The sequence below is a fragment of the Dreissena polymorpha genome, chromosome 14 (genome assembly GCF_020536995.1).
Source record: "Dreissena polymorpha isolate Duluth1 chromosome 14, UMN_Dpol_1.0, whole genome shotgun sequence".
In the NCBI taxonomy this organism is placed as follows: Eukaryota; Metazoa; Mollusca; class Bivalvia; order Myida; family Dreissenidae; genus Dreissena; species Dreissena polymorpha.
Genome location: NC_068368.1, coordinates 58,155,996 through 58,179,670, shown reverse-complemented (window position 1 = coordinate 58,179,670; position 23,675 = coordinate 58,155,996). Strand labels below are relative to the sequence as shown.

At 32.9% G+C, this 23,675-nt stretch overlaps 2 protein-coding genes across 2 annotated transcripts in view; both read right to left on the bottom strand.

The window, feature by feature from the left end:
• Window positions 1-2,065: 2,065 nt before the first annotated feature.
• On the bottom strand, window positions 2,066-6,619 carry LOC127857399 (receptor-type tyrosine-protein phosphatase epsilon-like). Its single transcript, XM_052393795.1, has 7 exons — window positions 6,542-6,619; window positions 5,500-5,665; window positions 3,992-4,056; window positions 3,717-3,753; window positions 3,383-3,486; window positions 2,431-2,575; window positions 2,066-2,208 (listed from the first exon to the last, which is right to left on the bottom strand). The coding sequence occupies exons 1-7, from the start codon at window positions 6,617-6,619 to the stop codon at window positions 2,066-2,068; spliced, it is 738 nt and encodes a 245-aa protein (XP_052249755.1).
• A 4,049-nt stretch (window positions 6,620-10,668) lies between these two features.
• Window positions 10,669-23,675, bottom strand: part of LOC127857398 (putative nuclease HARBI1) — a 21,825-nt gene continuing 8,818 nt past the window's right edge. Inside the window, exon 2 of the mRNA XM_052393794.1 lies at window positions 10,669-11,303. Coding sequence (XP_052249754.1) covers window positions 10,669-11,303 — 635 coding nt within the window. The remainder of the gene's footprint in view (window positions 11,304-23,675) is intronic.

Below are 23,675 nucleotides of genomic sequence, written 5' to 3'. Positions count from 1 at the left end.
CAGGTCTATCAGCATTCGTATTGGCTGTAACAATATCTACTTCTGCAATCAATTGACGGAAGTCAGACGGCGAATTTGGAAGGTTAAAATCCTTGTTCCAATCAGTGAATTCCAGGTTCGTTAGACACAGCTCCTAGTAGCACACAAATGCAATACCAGTTCATTGTTAATTATTGCGTCGTTTTTTTGTATTAGTATTTAGATCGGTTTATATAATCTACTTAACGACTTTTAATACAAATATACATTTGCTCAAAGCAGTCAAAAATATACAACAAAGTATACACTATTTGTTCATGCCTTGAATTCTATGGAAGAAAATATTTAACATTACATCAGATTAAAAACTGTATTGAATATATGCACAAGCGGACATATAATTTATACAAATTGAAAAATATAAACAATACAGAAACCTTTCCATGGTAATCAATTGTTAATGTTCGTTTGATACGGTACGCATTAACGTCTGGCTTTGAACATCGTACGTTGAAGATCCCCTTTTTTAACACTTTATTGTCCGGTGGAACATACACACCGAAATCCTGTTGGAGTTAGGTAATGCAAAAGTCGTAAGATTGTAATAATACAGACTTGTACATACAACTTTTTTTTTAAATAACAATAAAGCGTTAAGGATGATTTTATTTACAAAAAAAGGTGCATGAGTGAATGCAGCAACTTGTAAGTATTCATACAGCCCGTGCATGATGCTTAGTGGCGAAAACATCACCAGTCAATATTTTTGAGTTGTAAATAAGTATCCGACTTCTAGAAACTTTACTCACATTTCTAGTTGCCGATGTTGATTCAAAATTGACAATGCAGGCACAATCCGTTTGGACAACTAACGCCAAAAAGTTGGCGACTGTGTTTGAAAGAGGTGACTGGGCAAGGATGTATTTATGCTTGTCCTGAAAAATCTATGATACACAAAAACATATCATAGCATCAATATGTATTCAATTAAAAAGAGTTGCATTTAAACAAACGTTTTCACGAAAATTTCAGGTCATTGTAAATATATGCAACAAATAGTGTAACATTCATTTTTCTACATACGTTCACATATACTGCATTGATATAGTCTGATGCACCTGGTTTCTGGTTCAGGTAAAGTCTTGGTCGATGAACATCACCTATTTAAGTGTTTTAACGCTTTAAAACAAGAGTATGTTTGATTTTAACCGTACCGCATGAACAAACAGTTTAAAGTATATGTATGTATCAAAACGATAAAAAAAAGAAGAGTATAACCTGGAATATCGGACCCTTTTCTGTTTTTGTCAGTGTAGTTTGTGTTTCTTTTCACTGCCTCCGTTTCCTCTAACCGCATATGCTTTTTTGTCTCTTGCAATTTCTACAAGACAAAATGTTTTATTTTTAATTTTGCAAAACATATTAAATGGATTGACCATTTTCTTATATCACATGATTTTACTTTACTTAACACATGGACGCGCAAATAGCATTTGTGTTACACCATATTTGTTTATGCATATACTAGGTATGATATTATATATATTATCTTATGCATTCATTTCGTACGTGAAATATGTTTCTGATTTGTTCCTTGGAAATGTTGTTCATATATGACTGGAACTTTTCACCGGCCACATGTTTGCAGTCGAACGTTAGAGAGTGGACCACGGCGTGGTGAATATACTCGTATTGACCCTAAACATACAAGTATAAAAGCTATTAGCAAATTTCCTATGACATGTTTGAAAGAGATAACATTCTAAAAATTGTGTAGTTTAACGCAAGCGTCTAATTCCATGCATTCATGCCTTTTCAATTTTTGGATAATGCTCTTGTTTAATTAGCAATCAAACTTAGATAAATCTTTCATTGATGTCATTTTACAATATCGAAGTAACACAGAGGTACCAACATAAAACAAACATGATATACACTAAAGTACAATCGGATGTTTTGTATTTGATGAGAAAAGACAAACGACAGCTGTGTTCCTACCCAAATTATAATATCGGTGTTTAAAGAACTCAGCGAAGCGACTTTGCCGTAGGAGCGAACATTTACTGCCAATAATATTCAAAAGATGTTAGCATTTTACCGCAGTCTGGACCATGTTGGGCCTGTTCTGTCGCATGTTGAGCACACATCCTGCTATATCTACTGCCCCTTCTGACTCTCCCTCCTTTGTCACAGTGTCTATAGCAATGTAAGTACCGGTCCGACCGACGCCTGCATTGTACGCAAAAATATACTTTTCGATATTATATGAAAGCTCTTGAAACAGATTTTTCGATTCAGGTTCTACTATTTACAAAAATTAATGACTAGAATTTTTTTAACTTTGTCCGAAAAATCCGTATCAAAGCTTTACATTCCAATTGCCTTTAATCATTCATCTTAATATTTCTCTATCCCACATGTCTCACGAGTGTAGATTTTGTATTTACCTGCAGTGCACAATGGTAGGTCCTCCTAGGACTACTGGAGCTTGTAAGATTTTCTCTCTGAACTCAATGATCGACGTGACGTCTTCTGGAACGTCTTTGTCCGGCCACACTGTGAAATGTAGGTGGTGCAGGATTCTCTCTTCATTGGCCTGTACAGAAAAGTACACATGAATGACAGCTATTCAAAGAATCACGTTGCAATACAAAAGTAACATATTTAAGCAGCAATTTGTCGATTAGCAAAATAGAAGAATTTAGACCTTATAGATGTGAGCGTGATTGTTTACTTCGTATTTTGTAATCCCTTTTAAACTACAGAACACTAAAAGACACACGCACCAAACACAAAACGATTATCAAAGCACAGCATAGGAACGGCTAATACTCTAACCTAACACTTCGCCCGACAGTAGTCACAAAACACACACTTGATAACCGCTTTATCATATAATAATGCAATAGTCCAGATTTAGAGCCGCACCATCGATATGTCGGTAGATAATAAACATAAATGTGTATCCACAAACGGCGTATATTTTGTACCTTCATGACCGTAAATGTCCGTCTCGTAAACTCAGCATAGTGATTTTCGCTTTGACAAACAACCCGGATGTCACCATATACTTGACTAACACTTGCATCAGGCCAATATTGCTCGCATTTGACCGTCTGCAAAACAACAAATGATTGTAGAAGTCTTTTTTTAAATACAGGAGAACAATAATTCACAGACGTATATGATACACCGTATTTATACATACATATATTTTGTATAGGAGAACTATTGCTTCCATACGCCAATATGCTTATTTCACAAATACAATAATAATAAGCATAATTTGACGGATCGAAATAAGTTAATGAACCCATGATTATTTCAAAATAAGAAAACATCGATAGGAGTATAGATAACATGTAATCTAGACAAAAATTGTTTAAGTAACAAACGTACTCACCCCTTCTTCTACTAGATTTGTAACCATGACGACTTTCTCCACCTTTTGTTGCCAAACCATTTTCCAGAAAGCTCTGAAGTCACCAAGCTGCTTAGACATCGGACCTAAAATAGTTCATTAGTCAATAAGCTACCCAATGTGTTAGTGGGGCATTTTAAGTCTTGTTTTTACATGTATATTGAAATTTATTTGTACAATCATAATTCATAAGAATTAGTCCTAAAAAAACTCATTTTTTGGAAAATGTTTAACAACAAGATTACATGGGCATCAATAATGATATTGCAACTAAACAAACATAATTATATATTTAAAGGTGTTTAGTAATACATACCTAATGCAGCGATGTATTCGTGTCGTTTTTTGTAACCCTAGAAACAACAATAGCAATACGAAAAAGAAACAAAATGAGGCTTATTAAGCTTATCTTTAATCTTAATAAGCTTATTGACTAAGGCTTATTGAAACATTCTTGCGTCCGTTACCATTTATAGTTTTTAAGCATAAATAATTACTATCATAGTAATGTTGCATAATATGACATATTTCTGTAATTAATGAAAATTCAATTCAAAGCAATACTTAGTTAAGTAACAAATCTGATCTCACGTCGATGAAGCTGGCGTTGATATAGTCCGTGTCCTCACCAAGAACTTTTACTCTGTGAGCATCATCTGCAAGACAAAGAAAACGTATAACTGATGTAAATCATTATTCACATAGGCTATACATTTTGTACATAAAATGAATATCTACAAACAGCAAAAATCCATCCACATTTTCAGGCGAGAAATTATGTCCGTAATTCTTTTCTTTATGGAAGATGGCCGATTGTCTTTACAGTACAATACAATTCATACATTGGTCTATTTAAATTAATCATTACTCTAGTTGTGCACACCGATTTTGAACCGTCAATAAAAAGCATTTGGTGATATAACTGGTTAAATGGATAATACTCCCACACTTATGCAAGAATTACTAAGAAAACTAGCAAGTGTAAATAAATATTAACATCAGATAATTTTTATTCAAATCGAAAAAATAAATAAAAGAAAATAATAATTCGATTAATCAGTTTTTAATAACTCAATACTTAAGATCCACTAATTCAAGAATTACAGCTGTTTTAGACACAATTAAATATAATTACTTAATAGTACGTTTCTGTCAATATATCACTTGCAAATAAAATAGTGGTGATGATAACCATAGATGCAATTTTGTTTTAATATTTATCTGCGTATATGGGTAAATGCCCTTGTATCTGTTTTTGGTGATGTTTGCCTTCATCTGAGACACTTGGAAGTCTTTCAGCAGTCCATAAGGGAATTTCTGTAAAAAAAAGTTTTTCAATGAACAAAACGTGCAAGTGCGTGTAAGGTATTCATTATGACGACAAAGCTATAAGGAAAACAGTAGACACATATATACATTGGTACGTTCTAATTATTATTCTGGTTCGGCATGGCGACAGGTTGTTACCCTTCAATTATTTGCATTGATAGTTTGAACACAGTGACGTCGGTTACGTTGATTGTTTTGCTGTTTTTGACAACCAGTATGTCAGAGGTAACTGATCACTATCTTTAAATAAAAGAATAGCGGATGGAAACAATGATTTGGTTAAATTTACCTCGAATTCGGTTTTGAAGAAATGTCTATCCTTCGACATCACGTATTCTGTAGTTCTGCGACTGGTATTTTGAATTTCTTTACTTCATTAGCGTTATTGTAGTAAACACCTCCATTCTCTTCAAATCTGATTGCATTCTGTCGTGCGATACTGTCTAGTTCATCTGATCATAAACATGAATTCTCATAAGTTACCATTATTCAGCCTTGTTAAACAAAATACATGTATGCTGATAAACTACACATATTAGCATATCTAGGTAGATAAATGACTGAACAGTTTCATTTCGAAGGAATCTCTTGTTAACAAGAAATCGTGCTTAAACATATATTGCATCAATGATTGAAGATAAAAATACATACAGATTGTGCACAAGATAATAAACTGCATGTAGTCATAATAAGGACAATTACAACTCCAGAGTAATCAACAAGTGGAAAGATCCTCAATCCTGTTTCTCCTTGTACGAAAGACTACTTGCCGACTTCCAGGCTGTCTTCAGAGGTAACATTCGCCATCGCAAGGTGTTCGTCGCTAAGGTTGTTCGTGTAGACAGGGTTGGTCAAGTTTCCGGAAGAGGTATTCTCTTTCACAGAGGATACGTTTTCAGACACTACACCTGTATTATCTCGGTATGGAAAAGTTTTCTTCAGAAATATGCCAATTTATGCTAATGGATATTTTTATTTTGTATTTTCAATAATTTAATATAATCTAATAATAGCATTAACATGCATTACATAAATAGATTCAATGTCACCACTCAATTCAGTTAAAGCGTGTTCAACTAATGCAATATTGCAAATCGAACTAGATTTCTTAGCATGTATAAATATTGATATATTGGCCGTCCAATGCGGGATGAAATATACAATATATTTGAGTGAGATGAAGGAATACAGTAGTGTCATAAACTGCTTACGATAACGCACAACAGACGCGTGCACCGGTGCCACAGAGTTGTCGGCATCGCATGATGTTCCACGAACAATTTCAGTCTTTGGTTGACGATTTCTATTTAAAAAAAGATGAAATTATAATGTATGTATATTCATATTTAATAATGCATCCATTTATTTATGTTTTTATATAAAAGTTTGTAAAGAAGCACACAAATGAGAACACATCTAAATAATTGTAAGACTTATTATGTTTACAATTTGCAAATACAGGTGAAAACGTGTATGCAAATCAATTTTGTAATAACCTATGTATAGATTATCACGACATTGCAGTTTGTGTACTTACTTTCTACGTATGGAAATAACAAGTCCGATAACAATCACGATCACAACTATAAAAACAGCAAATCCTCCTCCAATCGCAGTTGCGGAAACTGAGTCGAACGAGCTGCCTTGCTTGAGATCTGTTTGCAGTAACAACGTAACACTAAGGCTATCGTACTTAATACAATGTGGAATACAGTTCAATATATGGCTGTAAAAATTATTTCAATTGTAACAACACCTCCAATAACTCAAGAAGAATTACTAATTTGTATAGTGTTATCTAACCTGTCATACAATTGCCTCCTGCAAACCCTGCATTGCAGCCATACATGCAGAGTCCTGTTTCATGGGAACATCGAGATTCACTTCCATTTTGTGCACAGTTAATAGGACATGGCTTGTCACAAGATGGACCAAAATAGTTTGAAATGCATCCGCTTTTACAATTTCGATTCATATGACAGGATTTATTGGTACATTTGCTATTGCACGTGTTTTCGCATTTGATCCCATGCAAACTTGAAGTATAGCAAATCAAGAATTTGCCACTGTCCTGATCACACACTGAGCAATTTTCTAGACATGTGTTTTTGCACTTGAAATTCCAGAATCCATCTTTACATCCATTTGCACAGTGCCCAGTCGAGTTGTTACAATTACCTTCAAAACAGTTAGCGGAACACGGTATACATGTTCCGTTTGTATTCGGATAATACCTGTCAATACAGGTTGCGCATACAAACGTATTTAACGTGTGTTCATTACATATCGCACACAGTTTATGTCTTATAGAACAAACATTCCCACACTCAGACCCAAAATATCCTTTTTCGCACCCATGTGTGCACAGTTCAGCTGATGAGCAAATAGAATGCTTGCATCGACTGCTACATGGGCAACATGTACTCGAATTTGTATTTAGATAGTAAGTGCTGTTTGAACAATCATGGCATGGAAAGGACTTGCACAAACTCATCAGACACTGACATTTCTTGTGTGAGTCGAAATAGTTCAATTTACATGTTAAACATAGTCCGGATTTGTCGCAGGTCTCACAATTATCGGGACAGTGGCTTTCGCATGTGGAACCGTAATATCCACTTTCGCATGTCAAACAATGTTGAGCCGATCTGCAAGTACGACAGTTATAAGGACATCGGTTGTCACATGTTTTCAAGCCGTAATATCCTTCTATACACCAGGAGATGCATTGTCCGCCAGATTGGTAATATCCGTTTTTGCAAGTTGAACATACTCCTTTTTTGTGATCACAGGACTGACAGTTTTCATCACTTCAGTTATTTCGGCAATTATGTCCCCAATATCCATCATTGCAGCCATACGAACAATCCCATGTGAGATCGGTCACCCAAACGCAATTGTTTCTTTTACAATTGTTATTCTCGATACAAGTGTGTGTCTCTGCTGAAATGGTATTAAGGACATTCCATATTCCAATTAATTGAAATGCGCTCTTTGCATTATAACTCGACTGCAATTTCTATATTTTAAAATGACAGCCGTTTTTGCAGGATATGATGAAATTCATAGATTGGTATAGTTAAACATACACCTACCATTCGCGTTATCAACGATGAATAGCAAAATCAGATACATCAATGTTAGGTCCATAGCTCCAAATATATTCTGAAAATAATTAATACACATTAAGTACACACATGTAATGTGATTTCAGCAAATTAAAATGATGAAGTATCACATAAATTAATATTTGAAAAAGAAACATAAAACGACGGTGAAAAGATCCAAAATGTAAATGGGAATTTGTTTGAAAATTTTCACCACTGGGTCATTATTAAATGTGTGTATCGTCGTACACACGTGATAACTGTATCGTTATGCCCGTCCAATTATCGGCTTTTAATATCAATGATTTAGAATTGATGCAAAGGTTTAGGAGGATATACTAAATGCTTCTAAATATTTTTATTATCAAATATCCAATGCCAATGGGCGTTATTAAATGCTTAATGTCATTAAATGTGTTCAATATTATGCTATAATGATCAGTCAAAAGGAAACAAAAGTAATTATAACCAAACGTGTCGGTCTCGTGTCTCATCTGCATTTCAAATTTCCTTTAATAGTGTCGAAATTGGACGTCTGCGTTTTACGGCTGATGTAGACATTTAAAAAAACTGATACAAAAACAATTAAACTGTTAAAAATCATTGCGAAACAAACCTGTTAAAAGGACGAACATGCAATACAAAAATATGTTAATTCAGATAAACAGTAATAAGGAAAAAAATTATCGGTATACAAACATCAAGACAATATATTAAAATGATATTTTGCAACTTTATCTGGTTCCATTCTAACTGTTTTGACGTATGTGAATTGATCAACATTCTGCTTTCAATTTCAACGGCCGTCAATCGATATAATTTGTTTATTGTATAATATCCGAGAAGTTCGGAAACCTATATCGTCAGCCATTGTTGTTATTTGAATAGGTGAGCGAGTAGTCACATGATAATGCAAATAAGCAAATCGTTACAACGTGGCCTTTCTCGGGCAAAGAAGACATAAACCTCTTAGACCGGACCTCGAAAAATGAAGTATCCTAGCATAACTTGATTTCAACCGAGAACTTGTGTGTGCCTTTTATAAACAAAAAATAAAAACGTCGAAAGTATTTCACATTAATAAGCGCTATTTATTTCAATAAAGGTTCACGATGATAAAAAATAACAATATCCATGTACTTATGTTGCAAGCGCTATATTTGTCGTTTTAAAAAACAGAACGAAGCCCACATAAACGTATTATGTTATGCAATGACATTTCTTTCAATAATGATCTTAAAATTTACAAACGTTCTGTATGCAGAGAAGATAACAGTGGTTTTAATAATAAGTTGTGACTCATTTTATGGATGTTGAACCTGTTGAATGTGTATGAAGCGTGTCTAATACATTTAAATTTACAAGTAAGGCAGTACGAATTGTTTTGTTTTGTTTTAATTGGAATTTAGTTATTTATAGTATGTTATTGTGTATCGCAGATTTGTAATTAAGCAATATAGTTTATTAATATATAATCTTTAATTAATGTTGTTTGATTTACCGCTTAACTTGTGTTGTAAAATCGCTCAAGAGATCATACTGTATAAAATACATAATTAATCAGAAATATTCATTCAAATGAAGTACTTATACCACATTATTATGTATTGAAAAAAAAACACACTCTAAATGAGATGTAATTTGAAAACGCGTAAAACTGCAACCCATATACATGCAATAATAGTTTATATAAAATACTTTTTACACATAATGCATTGTTATATCATTACCAAATTTCCATATAAGTGTCTCTACTTGTTTAAAATGATTTGTGTTCATATCAGTGTACCATTGACTTTTAATGGCAAAGTATTGAAATAAATAAATTATTTTACGAGTAAAGGCCCCATCACACTAGGCATTGTTCAAGAAGAACGCGCTGCGTCCTGAAAATGTCGTAGGACGTAGCGAGAACGGGGTACAAATTGTAAAAATGCATTTCTCAAGTTATTGCTACGCTCATACCACGTTCCCACTAAGTTCTTACTGCGTCCAAAACGTTCCCACTATGTTCTTATTGCGCGTGTATTCAGTCGGGTACCACGTCCAACACGTTCTTGCTATACTGTAACTACGCCCGTACTAAGTTGCTACTACGACCGCCAAGATAGCACTGCGTTCTTACCACGCGCCATCAGGTTCTCACCGCGTCTGCATATACATACTGCGATTCGGCTCGATCTGATCATTCAATCTGCGACTTTCTTCTTAGTAAAAGTAAAGTATTTTACATCAGAAAATATGCCGAGAAGGAAGGGGGGTTGCAAAGCAGCTACGAAAGCAAAACCGAGAACTCAACGAAAATTCAATGTAAAAGGAAAGTGGTGTTCCGGGTTAGCATTTGCAAATTGCACAGGCTGATCCGAGGCGGCATTTTACGTAGGTATCACTATAACAGCTTTTCTCATGGAACGATCCAGTTTTATTATACATTCACTGCGGTATGACTTATGATTAAACAGAGTTAGGATTTAATAAATTAAGTCGTACATATAAATGCAAATTATATTACATAACCAATTTAACAAACCATAATTGAATTATCAATACAAAGTAAAGTATACACATCACATAATGTCAAATGCAATCATTATTAAAACCAAGGACACATTTAGCAGGTCAAAAATGCTTATCCAACTCTATTGTTTTGTTACCATATGTTCTTGCCATGGCATCGATCCTGCTGAACAGTTTAAGTACAACTTCAGATATTCCCGTTGCCTTTTCCGTGCTACAGTATCCCTGTTAGGTCCGTTGATTGCTTCAAATTCATGCATGTTTGCATTGGCTCTCCAGAGACCTCGTACTACATTATGTTGATCATCCTCCGCGTCAAGTTCTCATTAGATTATTAAGGCATATGCAAGCCTCGAGTACAGTTTTCACTGTGTCAGGTCCTTGCATCATTGTGGTCAACACTATCTGCCATCTCTGTGCCAGTATACCAAAAGCGTTCTCTACTACACGTCTCCCTCTTGAAATTCTATAGTATGTTATCAACACCTGCTTCGAAAGTCCTCGGTGGGAATTTGGTTTCATCAGGTGGGTTCGTAGTCCAAAAGCGCCATCACCCAAGATAAAATATGGCATGTCCTGATCATCATTGGGTATTTGGTCTTGATCTGGGATTCCGATTGTTGCATTTTTCAAACACTCCTTCATTTCGGACTCGTTGTATATCCGAGCGTCAGACATAGACCCGTATCCACCAATATCTGTCCACACAATCTTATAATCGGCGTCCACCAAAGCCAGAAGAACCACCGAAAAGAAGCCTTTGTAATTGTGAAACAATGATCCAGTGTTATGTGGGCATATGATAGCCACATCTTTGCCATCAATTGCTCCACAGGCGAGTGGCACATTCCACGTTGTCTTAAACTCTTCCGCAATAATGCGCCATTCGACTTGTGATGTTGGACATGATATGACTTCGTCCTTATATTCGTCAACAAATGCCTGGTACACTTCAAGAATAAACAAAGATATTATGTTCCTAGCAACTCTTAAGGACGTACGCGGCAGTTTAGTTTCACGCAAATATTTTTTTACTGAAACACCGGTTGCGAAATAAGTGCAATACATTTCGGATAAAAAAGAATGTAAACAATGTAAACACGAAATAACAACAAAACATGCTTAAAATGCAAGGTACACAAAATGAACAGTTTTTGTCCATGAAAATGAAATACCTTTGATATGCCCCTTTAAAGGGGCGTTCCAACAGATAAAGCGTCGTATCGACGTGAAACGATATTTTGGGAAACTACGAGGATTGCTTATATAGGTAAAAAATACATCCGCTCTCAATATGAGCGAGAATGGTCGAGTGGTATAGGCGGTAGGCTTTTTTCTCCAGGAATCCAGGGGTCAGTGGATCGAGCCTTGTTGAGCGTTACGTTTTTTTCCTTTTTTAAAATTGTATTATTGTTTTTGAACTGGAGATTTTTAGTTCAAATGTTTAAATTTATCAATATAAAGCATTTTAAGTATTTAATGACAAGCTTCAAAACATGCCTAAATCTGTTGGACGTCCCCTTTAATATATTGTATACATCTTGTTTTCAGTTATTTACTGTATTCTTCTTCTTTTACTCATCTTGCTACACATAATTTCTGTTTTCATTTACATTTAAATCTACATTTTCATTGGCATACAGCAATACATGTACTAGTATGTTTTTTGACCGGCACCATGTACATGGTTTTCACTGTGTTTTAAATTGCATTTTAATACCTTCCGTAAAACTGCATTTGTGAACAAACGACATCGGTGAGCTATTGTTTTCTTTTTATATTTGTATTAAGTTATAACTCATTTAACATTAAGCCAAATGTGGAAAAAATCTAGGTGCAGGAAAGCATTTAAAAATAAAAATGACTTTGATAAATTTTATTTATTTTCATATGTGAAATTCTGTTGTTTTTGTTTATGTTTAAAAATTGATTAGAAACATAAATCAATCGATTCATGTTTTTTTTTTTAATTTACAGTATAATTAAATCAGTATTACATATTTTGTGATAAATAGATGTTGTTTTCAACTCTTTTCTCATTAATTTACTCTAGTTTTTATGTTATTACCTTATTGGTGAATTGTTCTTGTTCTAAAATATGCTTGTTGTTCAATTGCGAATAAAAAATGAACAACAACGGTGCATGATTTTTGTTTTATTTTTCTATCCACAACAGATGGTTCTACCTAAATACCAAAACTTATCAAATTCTAGGTGAATTGTGAAAGTGGTGTTATTCATACCAATGCCTTGTATAAATATTTGTACGGTAGTAAGTATCATCATCCGTCAATTATCAAATATGCGTCGTTTGAATAACCGAACAATAATTACAACGTTTTGTCTTTCTAACAAGGTCTCAACATTCTGATTTTCATTTCTAATAGCCCGCCTTTTCTTTAATTCGCAGATGTATCCATTAACTTAGTAATGACGTAATGTTATATGTAAAAAACACTTAGCGTAGCACAATACATGAGCAGTAGGTACTCATTCGTCCTCTTAATTCAACGTTTTTAAATGTTTCCTGTCCCTAAGTGTAACAATTAAATAAGGCTTAAACAAGTATTTATGATTATTTTCAACTTGACAGACTCTACATTTCGACCACTGACTATTGTTCCATAAAAATTGAAAATACCGCTGTTAGTAACGTGGCAACGATACATGTATTCCTGTATGTAAAGTATGTTTATCTAAAATTGTCATACCCCAAATAAACTTTATAATGAGTTGAGATTTTTCTTTCAGAAAATGTTTTAAATTATAGACGAGACTTAATATGCCGATGCCGCTCAATTAAAAAACGTCCAATAATTATTCAAATTAAAATCAGAGTATTTCTTAACAGTCAAAGGGGCAGTTGTCCTCATGGCATTACGTTATTACAAAAATATGTTACCTGACTTCATGATGCATACTAAACACAAACTGCTTACACTTTAAAAAAACAATTATTACCAATATTAACGATACATGTTTGTAAAAATATCATAAACACAACAGTTTACTATTTTTTGGAAATAAACACACATGTGCTGCATGCGCGTGATGTCTTAAACTCGATTTTGGGATATTCCTTGGTTTGACGTCCATTTCAGACTTGTGTGTGTTCTATTGAACATGCGTTAATCCAGCAAAATTAATACTCAGGCTTTTTCCGCTCCATTTTGGGAAAACACCACACTGGAATTTTGGGAATTTCGCGTCGTGAAAACCCCAATTTTGGGGAAAAAAATAATCGCAAAATTGGCTCAATTGGGAAAAATTATCGCATGTAAATAGTGTTTCTTATATTTCAAAGAAGCCGTTAACTGGTATATAACGACTATTTTGATAACTTATTATTAAAATTTGACAAAATATTATGAACATGTGTGATAAGTGCAGGTTTTTTAATCTGAATTTGGGGAAAAGGCTTGGCCTTTTTTTAGTTGAAAAAAATCCCGGATTTTGAGGAAAATAAGGAAAGTCTTATATAATCATTAACATATTTTACAGTTTTTAAAACAAATTCAAGGCAGCAGATAATTTAATTATGCAATACTTTCTATTTTCTACACCGGATCAGGTAAACTTATATATTTTAAGGTTAAAAAAAAAAAAAAAAAAAAATTTTTTATATTTTTTTTGGAATTTGGAAAAAAAAATTCAATTGGGAAAAAAACAACCAGATTTGCATTGGGAATGGGGCCGAATTTCGGACCCGTGGCATAGGGCGGAAAAAGCCTGATACTTTAAATATAATAGCAGAAAGAAAATCTGTTACGGTATGAATATAGTCTGAATGAACGCGAACCCTTATTTTACAGGAGTATCGGAGGCCTTACAATACCAATGTGGTTTAAGCACAATTGCGAAAAAGGAACGTATATGGTTTAGATGCAGAGAATGGAAGATATAGAGGATATTTGTTTATGTCAGTGTAAGATCGTTTGTTATGTCACGAGTGATCATAGAACATATATTTTCATGAGTGGCGCACACTGACATAAACATTGTTCTGTTTCTTTTATTCCCCCTTTTCAAGAAAATAATTAGTTACCATTTCTCCCGTGGCGTGCCTCAATACATTTAAATACACAAAATGGCGTCATTTTTTCGACGAAATGACTTCACTATTCTAGCGAAATTCTCCAGTTAAACTCTTTTACAATGTAAATAAACGGTGAAAAACGCCTCAAATGAAAAGAACGTGTGTTGGATTCAATGGAATACCGATTTTAATTCACTCGTGATCATTAAAAAAATCTTGATATGATAATGTAAAAATAGAAAAAGTAGTTCCAAAAATGTGTTATTTTCACCGGTGAAAATAACAATTTGTTTATTTTTACTGCTGTTATTTCACTGCAGAAATGTCATATTTTATCATTAGGTATAAAAGAAAATGACTACTTACTTTATACTTTTTTAATAAGATATGATCATCTGGTACATATTAAATGAATATTTTCTTCTAACTTTATATAAATTCAACATATATTGAACAAATATGTAAAAAAAAATCACATTTGTTATGCATAATTCAACATTAATTTTAACAGTTCACAATATATGATACCCGTCTCCATTTTATTTAATTAACAATATAATGTTTCTTATCTCCTTTCTGCATCTTGTCAAAGCAGTCGCATGCAATACATTACATATATGAAAATGTGTTGATAAGAAAACAAAAATAACCTGATATAAGTTTAACCTTTTATTAGTTTAAACAAATACATTCGTTTGAGCATGTGCTTTTTTGTTATGATGTAGTAATGATATAAACAAAATTAAACCGTATGTATTTATTGAATTTTAGCTATCAGAAAAAGCTGCTAGTAATTCAATTGCATGCAGTTAATGAGGTTTTTGTTGATAAGCACTTTATATATGTACTTTATTCTCACTGATGACGGTCTAGGCCATATATGCGATTGTCCTGATAAATAAGAAAATACGTTTTAAAGTAAATATGGTTTCACTTACTTAAGTTTTCCGATCGTCTTTTAAAATCTGGAAGTCGTCCAGCAATGCACAGGAATATGAAGGCCAGATCGTTTAATCTAACGCTGACAACTATCATCACTATATCACCTCTTGTATGCATCTGTAGATATAAGTCCCTAGATTATTGCTACTAAAGTGGTATTTACGATGAGCTGTGGCTTAATATATACATACTTGTTTAACATGTATGATTTTCCTGTTATGAACTTTTTAAATACGTGATTCATTCACACATTCACTAAAAAGTGATGCTACCGATAAGGAAAATAATTAAAATATTAATATACTTACACTTCCATTATTCTAGACGTCTTTTAACAACTGAACGTATCGTGAACAAATGTAGTAAAATGAACAATGACATTCAGGACACTTCGTTGTGGTTTTACCAACACAATCACTGCCACGCGATTCAGAGACATGTTTAAAATAAATATCATTTCATCTTTTCCTGCACACTTTCATCAAGAGTTAAGATCCGGTATACAACGAATAGTGTCGCTGCAACAATGCTGTTAAAAGGAGTTGCTGCTTTTTAAACATTTTTTAATCAAACGTTAACATTGCTAAATTTTTGTAAAGCCTGGTGAATTTATTTCAAATAACATAATAATGCATCTGTTCATTTACATTCATTGTGAATCTATTGCATGACATGCATGTTATCTTTTTAAAGCAAGATGACCAAGAGAGTCCGAAATCAACCGTCTTAGTAACGAATGAAATGGTGTATGATAAGAACATATATTTAGCAAATGTGTAGCCAATTTTGAACAAACATACTTAGGACCATTTAACAACAATTAACATAGAATGCTGCACATATGGAAATCACAAGGTTACGTTCTTATATGGTGGCAAGAAATTGTCAAGTCATTTTGCGAGTGCACTATATATAAACTTCAAGTGCATGTTTCGAACAAAATGTATAAAGATCGGTAAAAACGGTGTCAATTTCCACAGTGCCACTTAAGGCAATGTGATTGAAGATTTTCATACTTATTTTACTATGTAAGTCAATATGGAATAAACCAATTTAATTCCGAGGCATGACCAGGATGTTATTTTAGACACTAGTCGTCTTATAAGTGCTTATTTAGTGATAAATTATCATTTTATAATCATTAGACACTTCGAATAGCCAACTGTCGCCGCCGGCAGATAGCTACATTAAAAATAGGAAATGCAGCAATTAATCGCAATTATCTTGAAAAAAATTCATAGCCACACTCTTCTTTGTACATAAATAAACTAGCTGCTGTGTGTATATCTAACGGACTGCAGGAATGATTACTCATTTTCGATGACTGCCACTTTCCAAGAAATAGAAATTTGCTTGCGTGGGCTAGGAGTTTCCACTTTGATCTCATGACATCTTTACTTGCAATAATACTCATGACGAGTGCTTTGTAAACATGTGAATAAGGAAACTACTTGAAAAATAATAAAATTGCACATGTAGAGGAAAATCCAATCTTAAAACAATATCCCAAATCATAATCGAATCTAGTAAAACAACTTTGATAATAGTAATAGTGCATGATTTATCACACGCTTACATCACTTTTTTTATCTTCATACATTAGATCATTTGATGTAGCTCCACGTATTTAGAATCACGGTTAAAAGAAGACAACCATTTACATGTTTAACCAAACGTTCTGCATTATTATCGGCTAATACGTTCATGTGAACTGTCAAATTTGTTTCATACTTGAATGTCATACATGTATAAGCCACGTTAACCATTAATTCTGCGATCGGGACATAATGTAATAAAGGAGTAAAAGTGTATTAAAATCGCTCCATAATGTGTTTCTATGGTGATAATATTTTGTGTGGTGGCGCTAAGGACCGGATGTTATTAAATGTTACAGAAAATTCTGCTTAGTGAGTTAGTTTTATATGTTTGTTTCAACACATTTCGCATTATTTTTAAAATCGGGCAATGTAGTGCGATTAAACAAAGATTTATTGATCTATACATGTACAGAAACATACAATAACAACCCATTTGAAAACGTGAAGACCTTTTGAAGTAATGGCATTGCGAAGATTTTAACACAAACTCGATGTATTTTGCCTGTGTGACAAGCAAATTTCCATCCGATGGCTTACAACATCAAACCATTGTGCTTTGAACATTTGTAAGTTGTTCCATGCAAAAAAACGTTGGCTTTTGTTTATCTAATGGATAAATAAGTGTTTTTCCAAAAGGTTATTTCGTTGCCGATCATACACTTCTTGTGTCGTATTCCAAGTTGAGTGTTCAATATGTTATCTTAAATCGATCATTTTGAAATATAATCGAAACAGTAAAGCCTACATAATTATGGAGAAGCATGTGATGCAAATAGAATTCGAAGATTTTTATACTATAAAACTGGAAAGAAGCTTGAGTATAGTAAACAAAAAGGTAACGACTAAAGCCGAAGATATCCTATTTTTTGCAGGTATTAGTAGGAACACACGACATATGTAAGCTTATTTTAGATTCGTTGCCTTTGCCATTAAGTGAATTAAGATTTTGTAATAGGGTAAAACATCATCGTTTCAAGTAGAAGTAACATCTTCAAATTACTTCATCCATTTTGTTTTTGCATTTACACATTTGTTGTAGAAATAATATTTTGAGAATATCGAGAATTTCGATATTGGATTAATTGAAAATTACATATTTTGGATTAATATCGTACAATATGTTTGTTCAGGTTATTAACTTCTTAATTGCGTTGTTTACTTATATATTAAAATATTTACACCATTTGCAATAGAATGGTTATACCCGGTTTGTTCTTTCAGATTTAGGTATAAGTATCAACGTTGACAAAAAAAAACGAAATATGAAAAAGAACACTATCTATCAAATGTAAGTCATGAGATTATTCTTATATCGTGTATTGGCGCCACCTCATATCCTTAGCTCCATCTGTTTGGTATTTGCTCTATCTCTTTTGGAAAAATACAAAATTATCTAATATATAAGTGTTACATAATAACTGTATAATAATCTGTGAAAAACAGTTTTTACAGGTAAATAATACAATGAGCTGACTAACTAAATTGCAAGTTCTTACCACACTGATATGCAACATTATTTATTTTTTTAATCATTTAATATATACATTTTTCAATGTCTATGCTTTGAGCATAGCGAACTACTACAACAGTAACTACTAATTCTATTGTATTACTTCCACAGCTACCATCTACTACCTCTACTACTTGACCGTTTTATATATATATCGCTTTACTGGAGTGAGCATCATCATCCGCCAGTTGTTTAATGTACGTCGTTTGATTCACTGCACAATAATGACAACATGTGGCAATTGTTTTAAGGCTCTTGATTCTTATAGAATAATCCGTCCATAACCAGTGATTTTGTAAATATCTTGAATATATAATCCCGCTATATCTTAATTTTATTTTTAAAACGGACTCTAATCTACACGATTAATAATATGATATTATATGTAAAAAGCGCAACAAGTCGCTCAAGAATTGCGCAGCATTTAATCGACGTTCCCATATGTTTGCGGTCCCTTTGTTGAACAATGTATATATGGCCCCTTGTTCACAAAACATTTTTTGCAATCGATTTTGCTTGTTATTGATAATGCATTTCCATTGTAGTTGATAGGCAAGAATGAAAATCGATGTCAGTTAAAATCGATTTTTGATTGCAAAATCGTTTTGTGAACACGGGGCAAGGCTTCAAAATAGTTAGCATTCATGCAACCGGACGGACTCTACATTTTACCACTGGCTTTTTCCATAATATTTCAACATAACGATGTTTCGTCACAACGACATATCGTGTTCCTTTATTTAAATTAAAAATGTGCATACCCCCGAATCGACTTGATCATAAATTGAGATTGTTTTCATTCAAAAATTGTTTTAAATTATAGGCACGACTTATATGGGGCCGTTCAATTTAAAGATGTTATAATTCTTTGGGTCAATATCGGACTATTTTATAACAATCACCGGAACAATTGTCCTCATGGCAATACGTTCTAACAATTATATGTTATTTCAATTCATAATGAATCATTAACACACATACATACATGTTCAAAAGAAATTGTGACCGATATTAACAATAAATGCATTTAAACCATTCGCATTATGGTATGAAGTAAATGATGGTGTTTCGCCCATTCAGTACAGGGGTATTCCTCTTAAACATTCGTTTATCTAGCAAAATTAAACGGAAAATTAGTAATCAATAGTTAACAGCAGAATTAATCAAAATAAAGTATAGAAAAACTTTAAATGGGCCTAATTTATTTCTTTCACAAGAGTAATGGAAGCCTGACAGTATTATTGTTGATTTAGCTCAATTGCGAAAACAGAAAATACATGTTCTTACTGAAAAAGAAAGAAAGGCAATGGCTACCTTTTTTATTATAATTCGGAATAAGGAATTTCTTTCCAGTACCAATTAAATGGATTTTGACTTTAAATACACACTAATTCGACAAAATATTGAAAAGTATGGACTAAAGCACAAACAAATGTATAAGTCAACATTAAGGTGAATATTTAATGATGTTAGATATCTGTCTCCAATTAATTAAGCACACATTCGATGTAATATTTCTTATCACTTAGTCTGCAGCTTAGTGAAAGCTATGTGTTAGTGATTGCTATCAATACCTTCAATATAAGAATACAGTGTTTGCATTTTTTATTTCACACACTCATCTTATCTTAGTAAAAAATATGATTTGTTTATTAATGTTAACGTGGTCGTTTGAGCATGTAATCATTTTGTGTTGTTATATCTATATTAAGCACAAAATTAAATCGTATGTTTTCATATAACGTTTACTAGCAGAAATATCTGCGTTACATTCCATGTAATAAATTAAATCCTCGTTGATGCGCAATTTTTATATGTGGTTTATACCCACTGATGACGGTCTTTGCAATATATTAGATTATAAAAAAGATGTAAAAAGAAAATAATAATAAAATTAAGTAAGCTTGCACATACATAAGGACTCCAATCGTATCGTTTTCTAAACAACTGTACGTAGCCCAGCAAGGCACACGAACATATAGCCACGATCGTTTAATCTTCCTCTGATAACTCTCATTGAGAGGTCAGATCCGGTTCAAGGCGAATGAAATTGCTACAATTATAATATTCATAAGAAGTTGTAGCAATATAAACAATTGATAATCAAACTTTTTCTTTTTAAATGAAACGTTGCTTTATTTATTGCAATTCAAACAGCGACTATTGGTGATTCTACAATGAGCTGTAGCTAGATTTATACATGTTTGTTGACCATTTATGATTCTCCTGTTAATGTGATTTTTGCATATTAGATTCATAAATAAATGCCTTACTTAAAATTTACTTCAAACTACTGTGCAATATTTTCGATGATCGACATATAGAAAAAGATAATTAATTATGAATATACGTTCACTACCGTTATTGTCCCCTACCGGTGAAACCTGAGAGGACTTATGGTTTGCGCTCTGTCTGTCTGTAACACTTTTCTGGATCCTAGGATAACTTTGAAAGTTCTTATTACTTTTTCTTGAAACTTGAAACATGGATAGATGGCAATATGGAGATTATGGACGCCATTTCATTTTTATTTATTTTTTCCTACGTCAAGAATTCTGGTTGCTACGGCAACAAATATACTAGAAATATTAACAAATACACTAGACATACTAGTATTGCTAAAAATAGTGGATCCTGCGATAACTTTAAAAGGTCTTCATATTTTTTCATGAAACTTAAAGCATGGATAGATGAAAATATGGATATTATGCACGTCATTTCATTTTGTTCCTACGTCAAGAATTCTGGTAGCTATGGCAACAGATAGACTTTAAATATTGCTGAAAATGGTTGAGTTTCATCGGAAGGGGAGTTATATTGCTTGGCAATAGTCTTGTTCCAGATGTCTTATTAATAACTAAACCTAGCACACAAGTAATATTATAGGCAATGACTCTCAGAAAACTTCCCTGTTGTTTTACGAACAAAAACACAGAAAAGCGTTCAAGACACACGTTGAAAAAAAGAATCATTTCATCTTTCACTGAACACTTTCATCGAGAGCTTATATCCGGTTTTCAGCGAAGGTTGTCGCTACAACTGTAATTGTGATTAAAAGTTGTTGATTTAAAAACAATTGTTTTATCAAACGTTTACATTGTTGCAATTAACATTAAGCTTGATATACATATTTCAGTTAACATAAAAATGCATCTTTACAATTACATTCATTGTGTAACTATCTAAGAAACTTCAAACAATCTTTATTTAAATCTGCCGCCTTAGTAACGTATGACATTGTGTTTGAACATAACATTTTTAAAGAAGATTTACTAAAGGTATATCAAAACAGCGAGAATATCAATTTGGAACAAGCTTTGTTTAGGACCATTATAAGATATTTAACATCAAATATTGCACATTTGATCGTTTTGGTTGAAACCACGCGGTAAGGTTCTTCTCTAAAGAAAATAGTGGTTTTCATTACATATGTAATTTAATCGTAGTTAAACTCCAAGATTATTTGAACAAGCGTTGTAGAGAACGGCGAAAAGATGTCACTTGGAAAAACCAGAATGTGGCTCTATATATAAAGAGGGGACAATTTTAAAAAGTATTTACATTGAAGTCAATATGGATCATTTTACTCACACGGAATAGCCCGGGCATAATTCCACAACTATTCGTCGAATTAACCTCCTTAACAATCAAATAAATATTGGTAAATCAACATATATTTCGTTCAAAATGCGAATCTAAAGCAACACACGTGACATCAAATGTGTAAGTAATTATCTTTTTATCTAAAATTAGTGTAGTATTAATGTCTGATTTGTATGCGTACTTACCACGTACAGTACAAAGTAAGGTATACAGAACAGAACAGAAAGTAACAATATATATAGCTCGCTTAGCAGACACAAAAAAAAAACATAATAATGTCTATATCCCCTCTAAACTCTATGAAATATTGGGATAATGAAAATCCAAAATTATCAGAATATATGTTTATACCCCCTGTAATTATGTTTAAGGGAAGTGGCCGATTTCCAATTCAAGGCAGTAGAAGACAGTGGATGAAAGAAATACTATTTTAAGTCACGGACAATTTAAAAGTGCATATTATTTACTTAAAATAAAATGCAGTGGTGATATGAAGACTACGTACAACTTAAATAAAAGAATCGATATTGATATCAATACGCCAATAAGTACATAATTCGTGATATGTTCTCTCTTATTTATTATTAAATACTTCGAATAGCCAATGATCACAAACTCAACATTTTACATAGTAAATGAAGCAAATAGCAGCATTTTACTTATTAGATACTGCAGTTAGCCACATTGTACTTATAATATTGTCAACAGCCACATTCTTCTGAGTATATAGTGAAATTAGCTAGAGTATGTATATCTATTAATTAATGGAGTGTTATGAATGAATATTAATTGTCGATGTATGTCGCTTTCCGAAAATGAGAATTTACATGCGTTTGTTTAGAGTTTCCATTTTGTGTGCATGCTATCTTAATTTTCAGGGATTAAAAGTGCATTGTCAGCATATGCATAAGGGAACAACTTGAACTATACTCTCCTTGTATCTGAAGATGAAATTCCCCTATTGAAACATTACTCAAAATCATAATTAAATATTGCTTACCAATTTTGATCAGTGTAGTGATTAATGTTTGCATCTTCTTCTTGACCTACCAACGCACAGCCTCAATTTTAAAGTTAAATACAAGCGTATTTAATGCAGAGTTTCAGAGTAAACAGGATACAGTCGCTAGGATCAGTTTAGTTTCTATTAAACAATAAATATTTTCAACACAAGGATTTTGAAAATTGTTATAATCTTAAGCATTGTATACTTTGCTATCTGGTCGTAAGCATCATTACAGTTCGTTCAGTGGATGCGGCTCTGCGTCTTTTGAATAACAGCGAAATTTTGACAACCTTTTTATTTTCCAAATTTATTTTCTACTTTGTGATTGTTAAAAAGTCCATGTGAAATGTGACATGTTTTTAACGTTACTGTCGTACATGTACTAGCCCCTTTACCTTTAATTCGCCAAACGGTACGTAATATAATATAATAAGTATAAAGGGAGGGAAAAATTCACCCCATGAAGTGTGCCGTTTGTGGATTGTGAATGTTTTTACATCGGCATTCTTAGATGATTTCATACAGTATGTTCAGCAGTTGACATCATACAAATTAGTTTACTTAAAGACCTCGGTGTTTCTCGGTGATCAATTAACTAGCACGCATCATAACAAATTTGCCAAAAAG